The sequence below is a fragment of the Pan troglodytes genome, chromosome 4, assembly GCF_028858775.2.
Source record: "Pan troglodytes isolate AG18354 chromosome 4, NHGRI_mPanTro3-v2.0_pri, whole genome shotgun sequence".
Classification (NCBI taxonomy): domain Eukaryota; kingdom Metazoa; phylum Chordata; class Mammalia; order Primates; family Hominidae; genus Pan; species Pan troglodytes.
The window spans coordinates 35897492-35916777 of record NC_072402.2 but is presented as its reverse complement, the minus strand read 5'-3'; the positions used below and the strand labels follow the sequence as shown (position 1 = coordinate 35916777).

General features: G+C 45.0%; 1 protein-coding gene across 10 annotated transcripts in view; it reads right to left on the bottom strand.

Annotated features, from left to right (window-relative positions):
* Positions 1 to 2136: 2136 nt before the first annotated feature.
* The window catches only part of SERINC5 (serine incorporator 5), a 118638-nt gene continuing 101488 nt past the window's right edge, over positions 2137 to 19286 (bottom strand). For 4 of the 10 annotated variants that reach the window (XM_016953077.4, XM_016953079.4, XM_016953081.4 and 1 more), the window contains 4 exons: positions 12862 to 12928; positions 9224 to 9263; positions 8069 to 8213; positions 2137 to 7042 (listed from right to left, as the gene is read on the bottom strand). In XM_016953077.4, coding sequence (XP_016808566.2) covers positions 6733 to 7042; positions 8069 to 8213; positions 9224 to 9263; positions 12862 to 12928 — 562 coding nt within the window. In that variant the 3' untranslated portion in view covers positions 2137 to 6732. Of the gene's footprint in view, positions 7043 to 8068; positions 8214 to 9223; positions 9264 to 12861; positions 12929 to 19286 lie in introns of those variants that run through there. The other 6 variants (XM_001136963.7, XM_054684253.2, XM_063811130.1 and 3 more) reach the window with 3 other exon arrangements.

The window sequence follows — 19286 nt, the reverse complement described above, 5'->3', positions numbered from 1 at the left end:
AGTTGACAAAGCACCTGAATAGGTATTTCTCAAAAGACATACAAATGGCCAACAGATACATGAAAAAGTGCTCAAGTCAGGCTGGGTGCAGTGGCTCACGCCTGTAATCCCAGCATTTTGGGAGGCCGAGGCAGGCAGATCACTTGAGGTCAGGAGTTCCGGACGAGCCTGGCCAACATGGCGAAACCATCTCTACCCCAAAAAATACAAAAATTAGCTGGGCATTGTGACATGCGCCTGTAACCCCAGCTACTCATGAGGCTGAGGTGGGAGAATCACCTGAACCTGGAGGCTGACAGAGGTTGCAGTGAGCTGACATCGTGCCACTGCACTCCAGCTGGGGTGGCAGACTGAGACCCTGTCTCAAAAAAAAAAACAAAAAAACAAACAAAAAAAACACCTAAAAACCTGAAAGTAGAAATACCATATGATCCAGCAATCCCACTAATGGGTATATACCCAAAGGGAATGACATCAGTATGTCAAAGAGATATCCATACCCCTATGTTCACTGTAGCATTATTCATAATGGCCAAGATATAGAATCAGCCCAAGTGTCCACAAATGAATATAAAGAATATGTGGCCAGGCACAGTGGCTCACGCCTGTAATCCCAGCACTTTGGGAGGCCAAGACAGGCGGATCATGAGGTCAGGAGTTCAAGACCAGCCTGGCCAACATGGTGAAACCCCGTCTCTACTAAAAATACAAAAATTAGCCGGGTGTGGTGGCGGCCACCTGTAGTCCCAGCTGCTACTCGGGAGGCTGAGGCAGGAAAATTGCCTTGAACCTGGGAGGCAGAGGTTGCAGTGAGCCGAGATCATGCCACTGCACTCCAGCTTGGGCGACCAAGCAAGACTCTTAACTCAAAAAAAAAAAAAAAAAAAAAAAGTGAGCTGGGCGCAGTGGCTCACGTCTGTAATCCCAGCACTTTGGGAGGCTGAGGCAGGATGCTTGCTTGAGGTCAGGAGTTTAAGACCAACCCGTGCAACATAGTGAGACCCTATCTGTATAAAAAATACAAAAATTAGCCAGGCTTGGTGTTGTAGCCTGTGGTCCCAGCTGCTCGGGAGGCTGAGGCAGGAGGATTGCTTGAGTCCAAGAAGTCAAGGCCAAAATAAGCCATGATCACACCACTGTACTCCAGCCTGGGTGACAGAGTGAGACTCTGTCTCAAAAAAAGGAAAAGTGGTATATATACACAATAAAAAATTCAGCCTCAAAAAGAAGGAACTCCTGCAATATGCAACAATTTGGAGGAACCTAGAAGACACGGTTAAGTAAAATAAGCCAGGCACAAAAAGACAAATGCTTCATGATCTTACTGATCCATGAAATCTTAAAAAGTCAAACTTCCTAAGTTTGACTTAAGAGATGCAGAGTGTAAAGGTGGTTACTAGGGGCTTGAGGTCGGGGACTGGGTGAGGGGGGAGTTCAGGGTGATGTTGGTCAAAGAACACAAAATATCAGCCAGAAGAAATAAGTTCAGGAGATCTACTGTGTAACACGGTGACTAGAGTTAGGAACCTGGCACTGTACCTTAAAAATTCTGAGAGTAGGCCGGGCACGGTGGCTCATGTCTGTAATCCCAGCACTTTGGGAGGCTGAGGTGGGCAGATCACCTGTAGTCAGGAGTTCAAGACCAGCCTGGCCAACATGGCAAAACCCCATCTCTACTAAAAATACAAAAATTACCGGGGCATGATAGCACATGCCTGTAATCCCAGCTACTCGGGAGGTTGAGGCAGGAGAATCGCTTGAGCCTGGGAGGCGGTGGTTGCGGTGAGCCGAGATCGTGCCACTGTACCCCAGCCTGGGTGACAGAGCAAGACTCTGTCTCCAAAAAAAAGAAAAAAAAATTACTGTGAGTAGATTTTAAATGTTCTCAGCACAAAAACATGAGGTAATGCATATGCTAATTAGCATGATTTGGCTATTCCTGAATATATACATATTTCAAAACATCATGTTGCACACCACAGATATGTATCTTTTATTTGTCAATTAAAGGATCAGCATAGACTCCATGAAACTTGAGAGACCTGATTAACATCTGAAGGCAACATCTCTGCAAAACAACTAACTTGAGTACTTTAACTATATATGTATCTAGCAGAAGAGAAAAAAACAACACAGTTTTAATTTTAAATTTTATTAAAGTACAGAGTTAACAAGTTTTGAGTTTTTTATATCGGAAAAGCCTAGTCAATTCAGATGCTTTCTAGAAAAATTAACATTAAAAAACAAATAGAAATCCATGACTAAAGGGGGAAAATAACTTTCAAAAGTTACCAAAATTCGAATCATATCAGAGACCATTATAAATTTCAAACAGTAGATTTACCACACATATTGCATTTTCAAATTCTAATGTAGCAAAACGTAACCACATAATTTGGCTACAGCTAATCGTTTCAGAAAAGTTTAAAAAATTAGCAAAGTTATATCTATAAAACTTTTGTAGTTTTCTTTTTGCAAAGTAAAAAGGCTTAAATCTTTAATAAAGGAAAACAAAACAATCCTCTTAAATTTCTTATAAATAGCTCTCCAGACATATATTACAAATCTGCTGTAAGCTTTCTTTACCTGAGAGAACTTCCCAGGATCCTTTATCCCAAAGGATTACTTTAAAGAGTTCTTCCATCATTTTACTCATGTGAATATGATTAAACTCCTATAGAAGTGGATTGGGACATATGCATTCTTAATCTGCCCTTCCCCATTTGTTTCTTTCTGAAAGGATTTTGCTTAAGGAAAAAAAAAGCTCTTTGGTAAAGGCCAAATATTTCAACCTTTCAAAATGACTGCCTCTGTGAAAGATTTGTTGAGAAAGAAGAAAAGAGAGAGAGAGAGAGAAAGGTTAAACATCTGTGTGAACAGCTCTCCAGTACTGTGAAGTCAAAGGCCCAACATTACAGAGCGCACCTCTGCCTGAAATACAAAACTAAGTTAACTAGCAAGTTACAGAAAATAGCCTTCAGCAAATTCCACAAGCCAAGTGGCTACTGCATTGTCCCTGAAGAAGGAGGGCCCAGTGTTCTTTCTGGGTGTGTAAGGTCTTACTTAGTTCAAGGTTTGTCCCTTCTTAGTTGTAGGTTGGGCCCTCTTTCGTTTCCAAGAGGTATAGGACACTAGAGTACACCAAATGAGATACTATTTGGAAAGGCAATAAAGGGAGTGTAAAAGCCTAGGTAGCTTAAATACAGGCTCTGGAATTTCCTTCGCAGGAAGGTGAAGCACCAATGATGGCAAAAATTAAATAAATACATCATCTTAAAAAGGCAGAGGGTAGGCTGCGTGCAGTGGTTTACGCCTATAATCCCAGCACTTTGGGAAGCCAAGGCGGGCACATTGCTTGAGCTCAGGAGTTTGAGACCAGCCTGGACAACCCCATCTCTACAAAAAAATAAAAATTGGCCAGGTGTGATGGGGCAAACCTGTGGTCTCAGCTACTTGGGAGGTGGTCCTTGAGCCCAGGAGGTCAAGCCTGCCATGAGTCAAGATCATGTCACTGCACTCCAGCGTGGCTGACAGAGTGAGCCCGTCTCCCAAAAAAAAAAAAAGGCTTAGGGTGACAATTTTGACATGGGGGCGGGAAATTAACATTACACTGAGGTTATTCACAATAAAGGATCTTCTGAGGAATCGGAAATAAACAATGTTGTATGGAAACAGAACCCCAAAACCCCAATAACTCCACCCTCCCCACAACCCACCCCCACTCTATCTCCCCTTCAAAGAGGCTCCAAATACCTCTGGCAAATAATTTCTTTTTCAGACAAAATGAAGAACCTTTTTGCCCAAGAAACTGTGGGCAAAAATAAAACTAACCAATCAGTATTTAAAAAGCTAGACACAGTAAAGACGTGGTTGGGTTTCTGAAGGCTTATAATGGAAATAGTCTCTAGTCTCCAGTCAGGTAACATGCCGCGGTATGACACTCCCATAAGAACCCCCACCCCCCTGCCACCCACTTAGTGTTTTTACTCATAAAAATGAGGGGAAAACTTTTCTACATCAGACAAATGACACAGAGGAAATATTCACATGCAGCTTTAAAAAAGTCCTCTTCAACTGTCATCCCTAAATGTGTCTGACCAGCAGCTTCTGGGAATATACTCTTTAGGTCATGTACAAAAAGGTGTAGGAAGCAAATGTCTATTATTTTTAAAAGATATCAGTGAGTTAATCAAATTAACACCATTGTTATAGCAACTCAAAGCCATTGGCACAATGTTTCCAGTTTCTCAAATCACAATTGCACAAAACTGTAGATTCTTTAAATCCAGGAATGTTGACTCCTCACCTGAGTATTGTATATCACAATTAATAACCATCAACATTAACTTTGCATTGATAGTCCCTCAGTCCTCAGATACATCCACATCTGTTTTGTTCATCCAGATACACGTGCTAACATTTTCAGCTGAGAATAAAATTCAGAGCAACTGTAACTCTTCCTCTTGCATCAGACCAACCGGCAGAAGGGAACGGAATGTCACAAACCAGACTCACGCATCTGGAAAACGTGGGGTGGCTGGGCTGGCTCCAGAAGGAAGCGACGAGGGCCTTCTACCGGCCACACTCCCTTGCTTGGGCTTCCCTAAGCTGCTTTCTGCAGAGGAAAGAGCCAACCACGGCCAGCCAAGGAATCCAAGGCCTTGTCAGCTCGACCTTGACTGGGCGTAAGGTCAGTTTCTCAAATCACACCAGCTGGCAGCCAGACCCAGCCGAAAAGACAAAGCAAGGGCTCTGCTAGACCTCAGCAGGAGGAAAACAATGAAACTAGTCACAATACTGCCCAGGCCCTTTACCTGCTTCCCCTCAGGGTGTTTCCTAAAGACAACCCCCAAGGCCCTAGGCCACTGCAACACAGCTACTGTGTGTGACACGCAGCCCCACTCCCTGAGCCCATTCCTGGCCCACGGAGCTCTTGTTCCCTAACCGGTTCCTCGGGTTAGAACACGGCTTTTCATTTTGCGACTCCAGATGAATCTTTTAACTGCTGAGTACAGAGCTCCTGCCCTACAAAAGGAAATTTAATGGAATTTACAAAACAAGGCTCTCTAAACCACACACACAGATGGAGTGCCTTTTGAAACTGAATCTCAAACACTCTAAGTAGGGAAAGTTCTAAAGGAATTCATCCCCTGTAATTTGTTTCCCCATGGGTTTTCTTGGGAGAAGGGCAAAGGAATGAATAGAAAGAATTTCACTAATTTCACCCACCAGCATTTTGGCACACAGAAGCCCAGCTTAGGTGGCACTCAATTCTGCCCAACTCATACAGTAGGGCACAGAAAAAAATGACTAGGCTGAGCCTTTTATTCTTAGATCCTCACTTACAGAGAGCTCGAGAAGATTCTTTCCGCCCCGAATGAAATTCTAACAGGAGTTTCCACCAAGTAAACCTTTTCCCTGCCTGAATACATCAACACTGAAAATAGGCATCATCTTGGGTAGCTGCCGAAAGTCACGTTTCTGTATTACTTTGCAAGTATGTATTTTGGAAATTCCTGTGCAGTGTGATCTCGGCTCACTGCAACCTCCGCCTCCCGGGTTCAAGTGATTCTCATGCCTCAGCCTCCGAGTAGCTGGCATTACAGGCACACGCTACCATGCCCGGCTAATTTTTCTATTTTTAGTAGAGACAGGGTTTCACCATGTTAGCCAGGCTGGTCTGTGATCTGCCTGCCTCTGCCCACCTCTTTTTAAGTATATTCGGCCACTTCCACACATTGCCTAACAAGCTTCTTCTGGTCAGTGTGTCTGAGATCCTCACCTCAGAAATTCTCACGTTAGCAAATCTACTCCAAGGATGCCAGCATGAACCTGAACGGTATGGTCACATTACAGATCCAGAACACAAAATGTCTTCCGCTTTTACAGTTTCAAAGGCCTCAAGGTGGAGAAAAAACTGAGGGGCTGACCTCAACAACTGAAAGAGCAGTGCATGCAGCAGGCTTCAACACGAAGCAGCTTTTCAGTTAAGGTCCTAAAAGTATTATCATTATCAACAGCACAAAGAAGTAAGAATGATAGCCCTCCATTGCTTAGGTAGAGAAAACATGAATCTTGTTCTATAATCATGTGAATAACACCATAAATAAGCGCCGTACTTATTGCAGTAACTCGGATCAGGTAGTGATAGTAAGGTGGGGAACCACGTGGGGGATGATCAGACAAATTGTGCTTTTTCACATTATTACAAAGATGTGGGACCCAGAAAAGATGAGACCTCGGGGAAGGGTGCAGGCAGAGAGTGAAGTCTGTGATTCCCAGCATCACAACCTCAAAGGGCAACGTTTAGGGGCCATGAAGAGGCAGCACTGAGGGTGCAGTTGAAAAGCAGGTGCCTCCTCTTGGACCCTATAAATACCAGGGGCCCTGCAGGCTGAGTCCTGTCCTCAAAGCCCCCTGGGGACAAGGCTGTAAGAGGCGGAAGTGAGTGAGAGGGGTCTGGATTCTGTTAGGGGCTGGGGACTCAAGATTTTGGCATGTTTTTCTATTCCGAGGATGAGAATGACTGGCCCCACAAGATATTTTTATCCCTGTGAAAAGACGCTGTGCCCCAAATTCTGTTTTGGCAAAAACATGCAGAAGGAAGTCAACATAACTGGTATCCAGTTCCTAGGGGTAAGATATTTCAACCATGATCAGTTTGGTTGAAAATTTCAATTCCTTTGGGACAAACTGGTAGTTTCTTTTTGAATTTCAAAAGTAAAAAGCTAATCAGGAGATTTTTTTTTTTTTTTCTCTCAAAGCTTTTTCAGACCCACTCAGGCACAGGGCGCCAGTCCCTGCCTCGGGGACACTGTTCAAAAGATGGCACTTTCCAGGCTGTAGGCCCACAAAGCCCAGGGGACCGCCGATATCATCACACAGAGAACTCCCGGGTGGGGCAGCAGAGGGGAGCGACCAGCGTACACAGGTACAACAGCACGCATATCCAGCAGGAGGCCATCTTGACCCAGAAGATGGACCAGCTCCCGCTGAAGAAGCTCTCGATGTTGGCACTTTCGTAGCTGTGGAAACAAGACACCTAGCCGCGGTCAAAGCAGGAATATATTGAGATACAATTCACTAATTCACATCCATTTATAATGTATAATTCAACGGCTTTCAATGTATTCATACACAGACTTGTGCTACCATCAACACTACCCATTTCCAAACATTCTCATCACCCCCAAAAGAAATCATGCACCCCTTAGGTGCTCTCCCCTTCCCCATGGCCCCCTCAGCCCACCCCCCGCATTCACCAATCTACTTTCTGCCTCTATGAATTTGCCTACTCTGGACAGTTGATATAAAAGGAATCACATGGTCTCTTGTGTGTGGCTTTTTTGCCTGGCATACAATTTCCAAGGCTCAGCCACGTGGCAGCATGTGTCAGTCCTTCATTCCTTTTTACTGCTAAATAGTATCTTACTGTATGGATAGAGCACATTTTGTTTAGGCAGTCACCAGCTGATGGTCATTTGGGATGTTTCCCCTTTCTGATTATCACCAATGATGCCTGTATGAACACCACTGTTTAAGTTTTGTGGACCTAGTTTTCTTTTTGTCTTAGGTATACGCTCAGGAGTAGTGGAAGAGCTGGATTACATTGTAACTCAATGTTTAATTGTTTAAGGAGATGCCAAACTCTTCCAAAGCAGATTTCACATTCAAACCAGCAATGTAAGAGGGTTCCAATTTCTCCACTTCCTCGACATTTGTTATTATCTGCCTTTTTAATTATAGCCTTCTCCATCTTTTCTTAAGCTTTCCAAGCCAAAAATTCCCAGGAGTTCCCAAAGCATCACTGGGAAGCATTAAAGCTCCCTTCTCCTCTCCTCCTTCAGGAACAATCTCTCCAATCACTGTGCTTGAAACCACCACTCCCACCACCCCTACCCCAATTCCCTCTCCTAATTTTATTTTTCTCCCCAATACTCATCACCATCTAACACACCATATTTGACTTGCGTCACAGTCTCTCCAACAAACAAACAAACACGAACAGTACTTAACTCTTAACTTTAAGGCTTTGCTTCAAAAATACCTAAGCAAATGGGCCACTCACTTGAACCAGTTGGTGACGGTCATCATCACATACAGGGAAGCTAGGAAGAACACGAAGTGGAAGTAGGAGTAGATGTAGACGGTGCCTTTCTTCTCGTCATAAATGACCCGTGGTCCCTCCTTCCCCGGCTGCTGCTCTTCAGTGTCTGTGAAGCACAGAGGGAGCCCAGGCTCAATGAGTGAATGTGTGTGTTTACCATTCAGCAAAGTCACGCTCGCTAATTCTACAGGGCTGTCAGTAGAAAAGATGCCAGAAAGCCATCTGTACCCTCTGGCAACTTCAATCTGTGCCCTAAGCACAAAACCCCCACTCCACCCTAGCAACTTCTGTAACAGGAAGAGTTACCTAATGCCGCATTTATTTTTATTTATTTATTTTTTGAGATGGAGTTTCACTCTTTTTGCCCCGGCTGGAGTACAGTGGCATGATCTTGGGTCACTGCAACCTCCACCTCCCAGGTTCAAGCGATTCTCCTGCCTCAGCCTCCCGAGTAGCTGGGATTACAGGCACACGCCACCACGCCCGGCTAATTTTGTATTGTTTTTTAGTAGAGACAGGGTTTTGCCATGTTGGCCAGGCTGGTCTCGAACTCCTGACCTCAGGTGATCCACCCACCTCAGCCTCCCGAAGTGCTGGGATTACAGGCATAAGCCACCGTGCCTGGCCTGCCACATTTATTTTAACAGAAAGAGAACCCTTAAAAACCCTTAAAGACATAAAACTTACTATAAGCTCAGCAGAAAGTGAGAGTAAAACAAGAGTTAGTTCTCAAGCCCTTGGAATCCTCCAATCCACCTTGGAAAGTAAGGTGAAGGAATGAAATGGCCCCAAAATAAGGTGTCAGGACCTCTTGGTATTTTCCAAATCACTCCTTTTTAAAAAATGTGCTCTCTGATTCTCTAAATCTCACTGTATAATTTAACTTACATTTAAACCAAAATTTGGACTGATTCTCCCTACCAGAATACCAACACAAACAAAACTCAGCTATCCTTCAGGAAGAATGTGAAAAGTGTATAAGTAGTAAGTCAGCTTTAGAATAAAACTTTCTCCTTACTATTCAAGTTATTTGTGTCTGAATCCCAAATGACTACAGATTAGAGTTATAGGTCTGCAATGCCACACAGATGCAAAGAATAAAAGCGCTCTGCTTACCCTCTCCACCAGGACTGAAGCAAAAACAACAGCGAGCTATCTGTGAAAGCAAAAGCAACAGTCAGGCGGCTTGTGTTCTATTTCTAGTCCACCTCAGTAAGGCAGCAGTAACCCTTATTTGAACCACCTCCCAGGCCCTGAATTGCCCGTATCCCTTCAAAAGATGTGGACTGTTCTTTCCCAGGTGTGCTGGGTGTTGGTGACAGGAAACCCCATGGAGGGAGATGTGCCACAGAGATCCTCATCCGTGGACTTGGTGCTCGCTCCTGCTACCATGAATGCTGGCAGCAGAGCCTCGAGACAGGAGCTCCTTTACCCTTCCTGGGTAACTGCCATGGAATGGCTGATCATGGCAGGGGTAAAGGCCGTGCCTTTATGGCTCCTAGGGTTAGGGAGGCTTTGTCCAGCTGCACTGTCCTTCAACTTCACCCTCTGCCCAATTTTGCCTCCCCTTCCCCTTCTCCCTCCACATGTGCTGACTTTTAATAAATATCCCACGCAACAAACTGCCTCAGCCTCTGCTTCTGGAGAACTCAATGTGAAACCCAATGAACGTGACAAGAGCCCCACTCTCCTGGTGCTCCCTTCTCGTGCTTTGCTTTCAATGTTATTTCATTAAATCCTCTTTGACCTTTGCACTGGGCTTATTATTATCCTGAGTACAGCTGAGGAAACTGAGGTCAGGCAGGTTAACTGGCCAAAGTCACCAAACTAGCTTAGTGACAGAGCTGGAACAGACGAATGCAGGATGGGGACACCAAGATCCATGATTCACAATAGGTAACACGTGGTATCTAGGAGCTTGGCGAAGCTGGTAGGATCTGAAATAGTAAAGTGAAGGAATCTGGAAGCAGCCTACCCATGTTTCCTATCAAAATCAAGCCGTTGCATGGGCCGTGGGCAGGGATGGAGGGAATGCTTGCCTTTGAAGCATCTCTGGTACCTTGCATATTTTTTATTCTGAGATGGAGATTTGCTCTTATTGCCCAGGCTGGAGTGCAATGGCACGATCTCGGCTCACTGCAACCTCTGCCTCCCGGGTTCAAGCAATTATCCTGCCTCAGCCTCCCAAGTAGCTGGGATTACAGGCATGTGCCACCATGCCTGGCTAATTTTGTATTTTTAGTAGAGACGGGGTTTTTCCATGTTGGTCAGGCTGGTCTCGAACTCCAGGCCTCAGGTGATCCACCCACCTCGGCCTCCCAAAGTGCTGGGATTACAGCCGTGAGCCACTGCGCCCGGCCATTATTTCTTACCTACTCAAAACAATAAACTTAATTTTAAAAAATCAGGTTATGTATAGTCCCAGCTATTTGGAAGACTGAGGGAGGAAGACTGCTTAAGCCCATGAGTTTGATGCTGCAGTAAGCTGTGATCCCACCACTGCACTCCAGCCTGGGTGACAGAGTGAGGCCCTGTCTCAAAAAAAAAAAAAGCAAAGAAAAAAAGTATGTGATTTCAGAAGGACTCTGGTAAACAGAGTACTAAGACAGCCTGGGAAGTGCAGGGCCCTTAGCACTTTGTGGCTGAAGATATTTCAACTACAAAGAAGAGAGAGCCAAGGATGAGAATATGAGAGCTTGAGCCTTCATCTCATTTGTGTATCAAGGCCAAGCCCTTGTTTCCCTGCTTGGCAAGGAAACCTTTAACGGAGGTATTAGCCTTAACAGGAGCTTGGATTAAGTGCCATGGTCTAAAAACCACTAATTCATTCAGTGGGCCCAAGACACGGTATGCTGAGGTCTTAGTTATTTTGAAGTTCAAGTTACCACAAGAAACTATGAACTCTCACTTTCAAAGTTGTATCCTGTGAAATGTGACGCAGGAGAGCAAACCAACTTCCATCCCGTATGCTCTCCAGTTCAGAAGGAAACACTCGGACATTTTCCCTTGGACTGAGAAGAAAAACATCCTCTCTTAAATCTAACTTGGAGAACTGCTGTTCTTTGAGCTTGAACTCTGTACACAATAGAGACATTGAAACCATAACCATGCAACCTCAGCAGGTGGTCACCTAGTCAATGGTGAGAACAAACACCCCTTCTACAGACCATTCTCTTTTCTATAATAGGCAGTAACCTATTCAAACTCAGCACAATTTTCTCCTTTAGGCAACAGAAAGAGTTGGTGAATGATGTTGGCAGATTGACAGCCCTTCATAATGGCTCACTATATCCAGGTCAGGTGCAAGAGAGACCAACCCCAGACACCCAGCTGCAGAGTAAAGTGCCCATATCTAGACAGACACCAGGGCTTTTCCATCCACGGAAAGCTATTAAAACGCAGGCAGTGGCCAGATACCAGCTGCCTGCAGTCAGCAGCAAGGACCAGGGTTCAGCAGCTCAGCTCCTGGGCAGCAGTGGTCAAGAACACAGATCCTGGGGCCAGAGTACACGGTTTATATTCTGGCAAATCAAAACCTGTGAGGCTTAAATGACTTAACTCTTCTGGTTTTCCCCTCTGTAAAATGGAGGTAATAGCACGTCACTGGGTTTTTATGAGGATTAAGTGAAATCACATAGGAAGAACTTAGAACAGTGCCTGGGACATAGCAAGTGCTCTAAGTCTTAGCCATCTTTGGAACCCCTGGTTCTTTTCATTCTTAGGTCACAGCTGAGTCTTTCCCTGGCTGCCTCCATCTGATTAGACCTTGCTGATGTTGGTAGATGAGAGCCCCAGAAAGACTCTTGCACAATTAAGAAAATAACAGACATTTTGTTGACTGATAGGCATCTGCTGAACACCTTGAGGCTTTGGATGTGCAGGCAACCAATGCATGTATTGTCCATAACACTCTACCTGACAAAACGCCCACCTGATGGAACTGACAAATGAGTTAATGTATCTACGACGTTCAACAGCATCAGGCAGAGCAGATATGGTTCCTTCCCTTTCCTCTCTCCTTTCTTCCAAACAGCTATTACATAATCTCACAGCCACGCTGTGTATGGAGGGCACAGACAAGTGTGAAACAGGTGGGTGGATCAGAAGTTAAAATAAAACCCACCAAGACTCCACTACGGCAAGGGAAGAGCGCAGGGTGCAGCCTGACAAGGTTACCTGAGCCTCTGGTTGGGGGTGAGCGGCAGGATGCCACCCAAGAGGCCAGCTTTCTTACAGAAAATCAAGAATGGACTGATTCATTTTAATCCCATAGCATACAAAGGAAAGCAGGAAAGCATTTATTTTTCTTTTTTATTTTATTTTTTCGAGTCAAAGTGTCACTCTATTGCCCAGGCTGGAGTGCAGTGGTATGATCTTGGCTCACTGCAACCTCTGCCACCAGGGTTCAAGTGATTCTCGCGTCTCAGCCTCCCAAGTAGCTGGGACTACAGGTGTGAGCAACCATGCCTGGCTAATTTTTGTATTTTTAGTAGAGATGGGGTTTCACCATGTTGGCCAGGCTGGTCTTGAACTCCTGACCTCAGGTGATCCACCCGCCTCGGCCTCCCAAAGTGCTGGGATTACAGGCGTGAGCCACCACACCCGGCCAGCATTTATTTTTCTATACAAAAATCTTTCCTCAGCAGAAAAACAGGATCACGGAATGCAGACTGATAAAGACACAAACACAAAAGGCCCTCCTGAGAAATGGATCTTCTGAGATGAAGCAGGACAGGAAAAGGAAATGAACTTACTTCCAATTCAGGAGCTGCGTATCGCCCCTGCAGAGCGTCAGAACTTGATCTTGTTGTTGATGTCAAACTAAGAAACAGACAAAAACGTCAGCTGGGCATATTAACACATTACAACACATGGAATGAAGGGGAAAGCCGGCTGGCCAGTGCTCCGACGAGAGCCTCAATGTAACCTACCGTTCAGGAGACTTAAATCAAAGCAATCTATTTTAATACCTCTCCTTATTCCAAAATTGGCTGGCTTATTCTATAGTTGATATCATTTTACATGGATTGCATTAGATCATTTTATGCAAAGAAGGTTGTAGGTAGAGAAGTAAGATATCTTGGTTTTCAGTATTGCTTTTTGCCTCTCCTCCCTCAAATGCTACAATAGTTTTCTAATTTCACTTTATCTTTCCCTCCCTTTGACTAGTCTTGCTTAGAGGGAATCAAAAGCAACGAGCCCAGAGATGGCAACAGAAAGCAAGGGCATGAAAGCAAAAGTCGCAGTTATTTACTGTGATAGCCTATAGCAGAACAAGGCTTGCTGTTTGGAAGAGTAGCAGTCGAGGTAATAAAAAATTCTGCCACTTCCCCGAGACCTAGAAAGGTACAATGTTAGACAAATTGCCTTGCATGGGGCAAAACAATTTATTTTGCCCCATGCAAGGCCTGAAAACAAAAACAGGCCAGAAGTGGTGGCTCATGCCTGTAATACTCTGAGAGGAAGGGGTGGAAGGATCACTTGAGGCCAGGAGTTTGAGAAGAGCCTGAGCAACATAGCAAGACCTCATCTCTACAAAACAAAAACACAGAACATTTTAAGCAAATATATACAATACTTAGGGTTCCAGCTAACTTTACAGATTGATTTAGCAAATATTTACTGAAGGCCACTATGTGTCAGGCCCGATTCTAAGCACTGGGGACTCAGTGACACAGGCAACAATCCTGCCGTCATGTAGCTTCTGTGCTGGCCTGACATGGGCGGGGCGTGTTGGTGCTCAAGAAGCTGGTCTGCTCATGGAAAGGTGGGGACACACACTCATCTCAATCCAGCGAACCCCATGAGGCAACACTGCGCAGTCTCATCCTCTTTCCCAAGGAGAGAGATCAATGAGACAGAGAAAAACAATAAAAAGCTTTCTCATATCCAAGTTCACTGTTTCTTTTGTGGTCCACTCAAGTACAACAGCATCACTTTCATTTCTGCTTTGAACTGATGGATGCTAATCCAGGCCCATGCCACTCCACCTCCTGACTCTGTGCCTGGTCAGAGGAAGACAGAAACATCTCCCAATGACTGCGCACCCAAGAAACACAACACCTAATCCGACATTTAAGAGTGGCCCAGCTGGGTGCGGTGGCTCACACCTGTAATCTCAGCACTTTGGGAGGCTGTGGCAGGTAGATCGCTTGAGCCCAGGAGTTCGAGACCAGCTTGGACAACTTGGCAAAACCCTGTCTCTACAAAAAATATAAAAATTAGCCAGGTGTGGTGACACATGTCTGCAGTCCCAGCTACTGGGGAGGCTGAAGTAGGAGAATAAATTGAGCCTGGGAGGTTGTAGTGAGCATGATCACACCAGTGCACTTCAGCCTGAGTGACAGAAGGACCCTGTCTCAAAAAAAAAAAAAAAGAGTGGCACATATCCTGTGCATACAAGTTTTGATTTAGTACAGTGTATAGTTTTCACAGGGGAAAATATAAATTTTTAATTTTAGGAAGAGATCACTATCTGAAATTTTCATTTGAAAGGTTAACATTCATTATTTACGAGGCTCAGAATAGGCCAGGTGCAGTGGTTCACGCCTGTAATCCTAGCACTTTGGGAAGCCGAGGCGGGTGGATCCCCTGAGGTCAGGAGTTCCAGACCAGCCTGGCCAACATGGCAAAACCCCATCTCTAGTAAAAATACAAAAATTAGCCAGGTGTGGTGGCTGGCAGCTGTAATCCCAGCTGCTCAGGAGGCTGAGGCAGGAAAATTGCTTGACACTCAGGAGGCAGAGGTTGCAGTGAGCTGAGATCACGCTACTGTACTCTAGCCTGGGCGAGAAAGTGAGACTCTGTCTCAAAAAGAAAAACAAAGCCTCAGAGTAAATATTCTACTCTATAAATTCTTTGGGTTAACGTAATTTCCAGAAAACAAAGCTCTTGATTTGGGCGCCTTTGCCACTTCACCATCAAAGAGGCCTAACATGGGGAAGGTTTTGATTTTACTTTTAAAAAGAACTACATTCAGAGCATCATTAATGCCATGTGACTTCTACAGGTAGATGTTACCCTACATTAAGATCTTTATTCAGGTGCCGGGCGTGGTGGCTCACATCTGTAATCCCAACACTTTGGGAGGCCGAAGTGGGCAGATCACCTGAGGTCAGGAATTCGAGACCAGCCTAGCCAACATGGTGAGACCCTGTCTCTACTAAAAATATAAAAATTAGCCGGGCATGGTGGGGGGCGCCTGTAATCCCAGCTACTCGGGAGACTGAGGCAAGAGAATTGCTTGAACCCGGGAGGCAGATGTTGCAGGAAAAAAAAAAAAGATCTTTATTCAGTTGTAGCCTTTCTCCATACAACACTCTTCTTGGAATTATCAAGAAAAGGTTTTTTTTTTATAAGCTCTTAAAGCCTAGGAAATTCTTATTAACTGCATTCAGGCTATTACAAAGACCACTGTTTGGTGAGCACAGCACAAATTGCTATAAAACAATTTCTGGGTTACCTATAAGCCTTACCTCTTCCTGTGCTAAGATAGGTGTGACTTTAACCCAGTATTTCCCGTGGGGATAGGAGAAGACTTACAGCATTGGGTTAAGACAATGCTTTATTGTACGGAGAATGCCTAACACACCACAGCGTGTTTACTGTCTCTGCCTGCTGCCACCCCACCCCAACCCAGCCAAAATGCCAGCAGTGCTCTGCAGTCATGGTGACAGCCAAAAAAAAAAAAAAAAAAAGCCGTGTCCTGTTTCCCTGCAGAACCACTACAGTGCCCAGAACCCCTTCACACTGGCAGAAGAATGCACAATGCAGGTGCCCCTCAACACTGGCACTGCAGATGCTTTTGAAGCTGGCCAAAGTCCACTAGACCACAGAAAATCTCTAAATAACACGTCCAAACCTTCCTGGAGATCACGCATCCCGACTCCCTGACAAACGTACAGGACAGGCCCTTGACAGATCCCATGACTATTCCCAGCCTTTGTGCAATGATGAAGATCAGTCATGCTCCCCTGTGCTATAGAACCCAAAGGAGACCTGAGCTCTCTGTGAACCTGGGGCATGGGGTGGAAGATTTCTTTTTCTTTTTTTTTTTTTTGGAGATGGAGTTTCACTCTTTTTGCCCAGGCTGGAGTGCAATGGCTCGATGTCGGCTCACCACAACCTCTGTCTTCTGGGTTCAAACGATTCTCCTGTCTCAGCCTCCCGAGTAGCTGGGGTTACAGGCATGCACCACCATGCCTGGCTAATTTTGTATTTTTAGTACAGATGGGGTTTCTCCATTTTGGTCAGGCTGGTCTTGAACTCCTGACCTCAGAGGATCCACCCGCCTCGCCTTCCCAAAGTGCTGGGATTACAGGCATGAGCCATCACGCCTGGCCACGGGGTGGAAGATTTCTAACTTGAAGATTTCTAGCTGGCAGGCAGGCCAGAGCAGAATTCCCAAAATGAAGATACAAATCTCACCCCTCCTGGTGGGGAAGATACAAATTTCCCCACCCCCCATAAAGGCCCAGAATGTACCAAAAAAATAAATATTCTTCTTTGATTTCCCAACTTTTTTTAATGTAGAACAATCCCCTCGGCAATGCTATCACACCAACCTGCGAACCTCCCCACTTCAAACTGGGAAGTTGTTTGACATTGAATAAAAATTCTTACTTTTTCCAGTTTTATATTTAAAAGGATATCTTCAAAGATGGTTCAATATTAATAATTATTTTTTCTCTTAAACACAGATAAAAGTGGAATGGTCAGGAAACTTTATAGTGCAAATGCCTTGTAATAATATAATTACGCAAGTCATCCAGTTTATCTTTCTCCCTCAGGGGACATTACACCAAGCCATCTGAGGAAAAAGAGCCGGGGAGAGACTATCCACCAGTGTCCCTAAATACTCCCGCAAAGGAGCCTCAAGGAAAGGTTGCCCGAAGTTGGGAGTAGAGAGCTACAGGTATAGGCTCCATGCTTCCTTACTTGTACAATGAGGAGACTGACCTGATCAACTCCGGGATCCTGTCCAGGCTGACAGTTTGAAGTTGAAGGCAACAGAATAACAATTTCAATCAAAATCCAGAGACCAAGGGAGGAATTAAGAAATAGTTCGTGGAGGCCAGGATTTGTCACAGCAAAGCTCCAGACTAAAGGGGTGTGGAGGGATGCGCCTATAGAAAGAGCCATCAGGGCTGGGCATGGTGGCTCACGCCTGTAATCCCAGCACTTTGGGAGGCCAAGGCGGGCAGATCACCTGAGGTTGGGAGTTCGAGACCAGCCTGACCAACATGGTGAAACCCCGTCTCTACTAAAAATACAAAAATTAGCTGGGCATGGTGGCGTGGTGGCATGCGCCTATAATCCCAGCTCCTCAGGAGGCTGAGGCAGGAGAATCGCTTGAACCTGGGAGGCGGAGGTTGCAGTGAGCTGAGATCCTGCCATTGCACTCCAGCCTGGGCGAAAGAGCAAAACTCCGCCTCAAAAAAAAAAAAAAAAAAAAAAAAAAAAGGAAGAAAGGAGGAGGGAGAGAGAGAGAGACAGAAAACCCTCAGAATGCCAGGTGCCATGGTTATGCCTGTAGTCCCAGCTACTTGGGAGGCTGAGGCAGGAGGATCCCTTAAGGACAGTTTACCCAGCCTGGGTAACATAGTGAGAACTTGCCTTAAAACATTTTTTTTTATCTAAAAAAATAAAAAGAGCTATCAGAGAATTCCCACAAGTGGACCAAGGTGAGGGCTTACATGGGGTCCAAGCTATGATGTTCTTTCACAGCAATGATTCCTGGGTGCAATGGAAGGAGGCTCTGGAGAGAAGGCAGCCCCAGGCAGAAAGGCAGGGAGTAGGTTTGGGTTGAGCCCTTCTTCTGAGCTGAGGCTACAAACATTAAAACATACTCCTAGAGAGTACCCCAGCTGCAAGAGTCAGGACGGAGATACCCCAAAGGAAACAAGTATTTGGGGGTGGGGCTTGGGGGCTCTGGAGGGCGAAGGGAAAGAGTGTTATGCCCAGACCGTTAGTTCCCCAAAGAAGACCACCAGAGTCCAGAGTCAAAGCCAAGCAGCAAGGATCTTTACTACAAGTTCGAACCTCGTCCCTCCATTCCACCGCATACAAGAGGGCCCCGAACAATGCGAGTGTTTAGGAGCTAGGGAGATTTCCAGTCTTCTACAACTTTACAAAAGAGTGGACCCCAGGCAATCTTGGCCTTCTTCTCCTTTTAATCTACATACTATCTATAATAGTCTCTGGCTTCCTGCAATTTCTATCAAGAATCCTAGATATTCCTGCAATTATGTTCAAATGACAGTTCCCACACGGACGATGTGGCCTTTTTGTAACATCCTCCAAACTTTCATTCCTCTGAGTCAGGAAGGAAAACAAACTCTTCAGAAGTCCAGATCTGAAAAAACCCTAGTTGGGCTAACTCCCACCCCTACAGCATTCCTTTATTCCCAGACCCTACAAAGCCTGAATTTAGTGTTCTTAAAGCTGACCCCTCGAAGAGCTGCAGTGAGTAATTACAGCAAACATCAATCACGTGGACCCCGGGGGAACTAACTCCTAGGCGGCCCAGCCCACAGAGTGTGCTCTTGCCTACAGATTACAGAAGTACCCCACAGAGCAGACTGGTCATCCTCATCTCCACTTTGTAGGGGCTGCAGTTTTATATGTTCTCATCCCACCAGACACTGCAGTTTTGTGGTTTACGCATTCAATAACAATGTTTGTTGCTGGTATTTAGACAGATTTTTTTTTTTTAGTAGCTATCAACTTTGAAAATTGACATCTTTTGGGAATATCAGACCAGCCCTTACCAATCTCCACTATGGTACCTCAGTCCTGTAAGAGACAACATTTTATTTATCATCTCTCACTCAAGGGCCAACTCAGAAGAATTCTTTATACCTGCTAGAAATATTGAGAAAATATGATAGGGTGAAAATTCCATGTTGTGAAATGCCCTATGTGTGGTAACCATTATGCAGCAGGCTAAGAAGAATTTTTGCCATCTTTTCCATTGAAGGGTTTATGGTAAATCCAAACTCTACTTTATTTAAAGGGAATTTTTTTTTTTTTTTTTTTTTTTTGAGATAGAGTTTCTCTCATTACCCAGGCTGGAGTGCAATGGCGTGATCTCAGCTCACTGCAACCTCCACCTCCTGGGTTCAAGCAATTCTCCAGCCTCAGCCTCCGGAGTAGCTGGGATTACAGGTGTGTACAACCA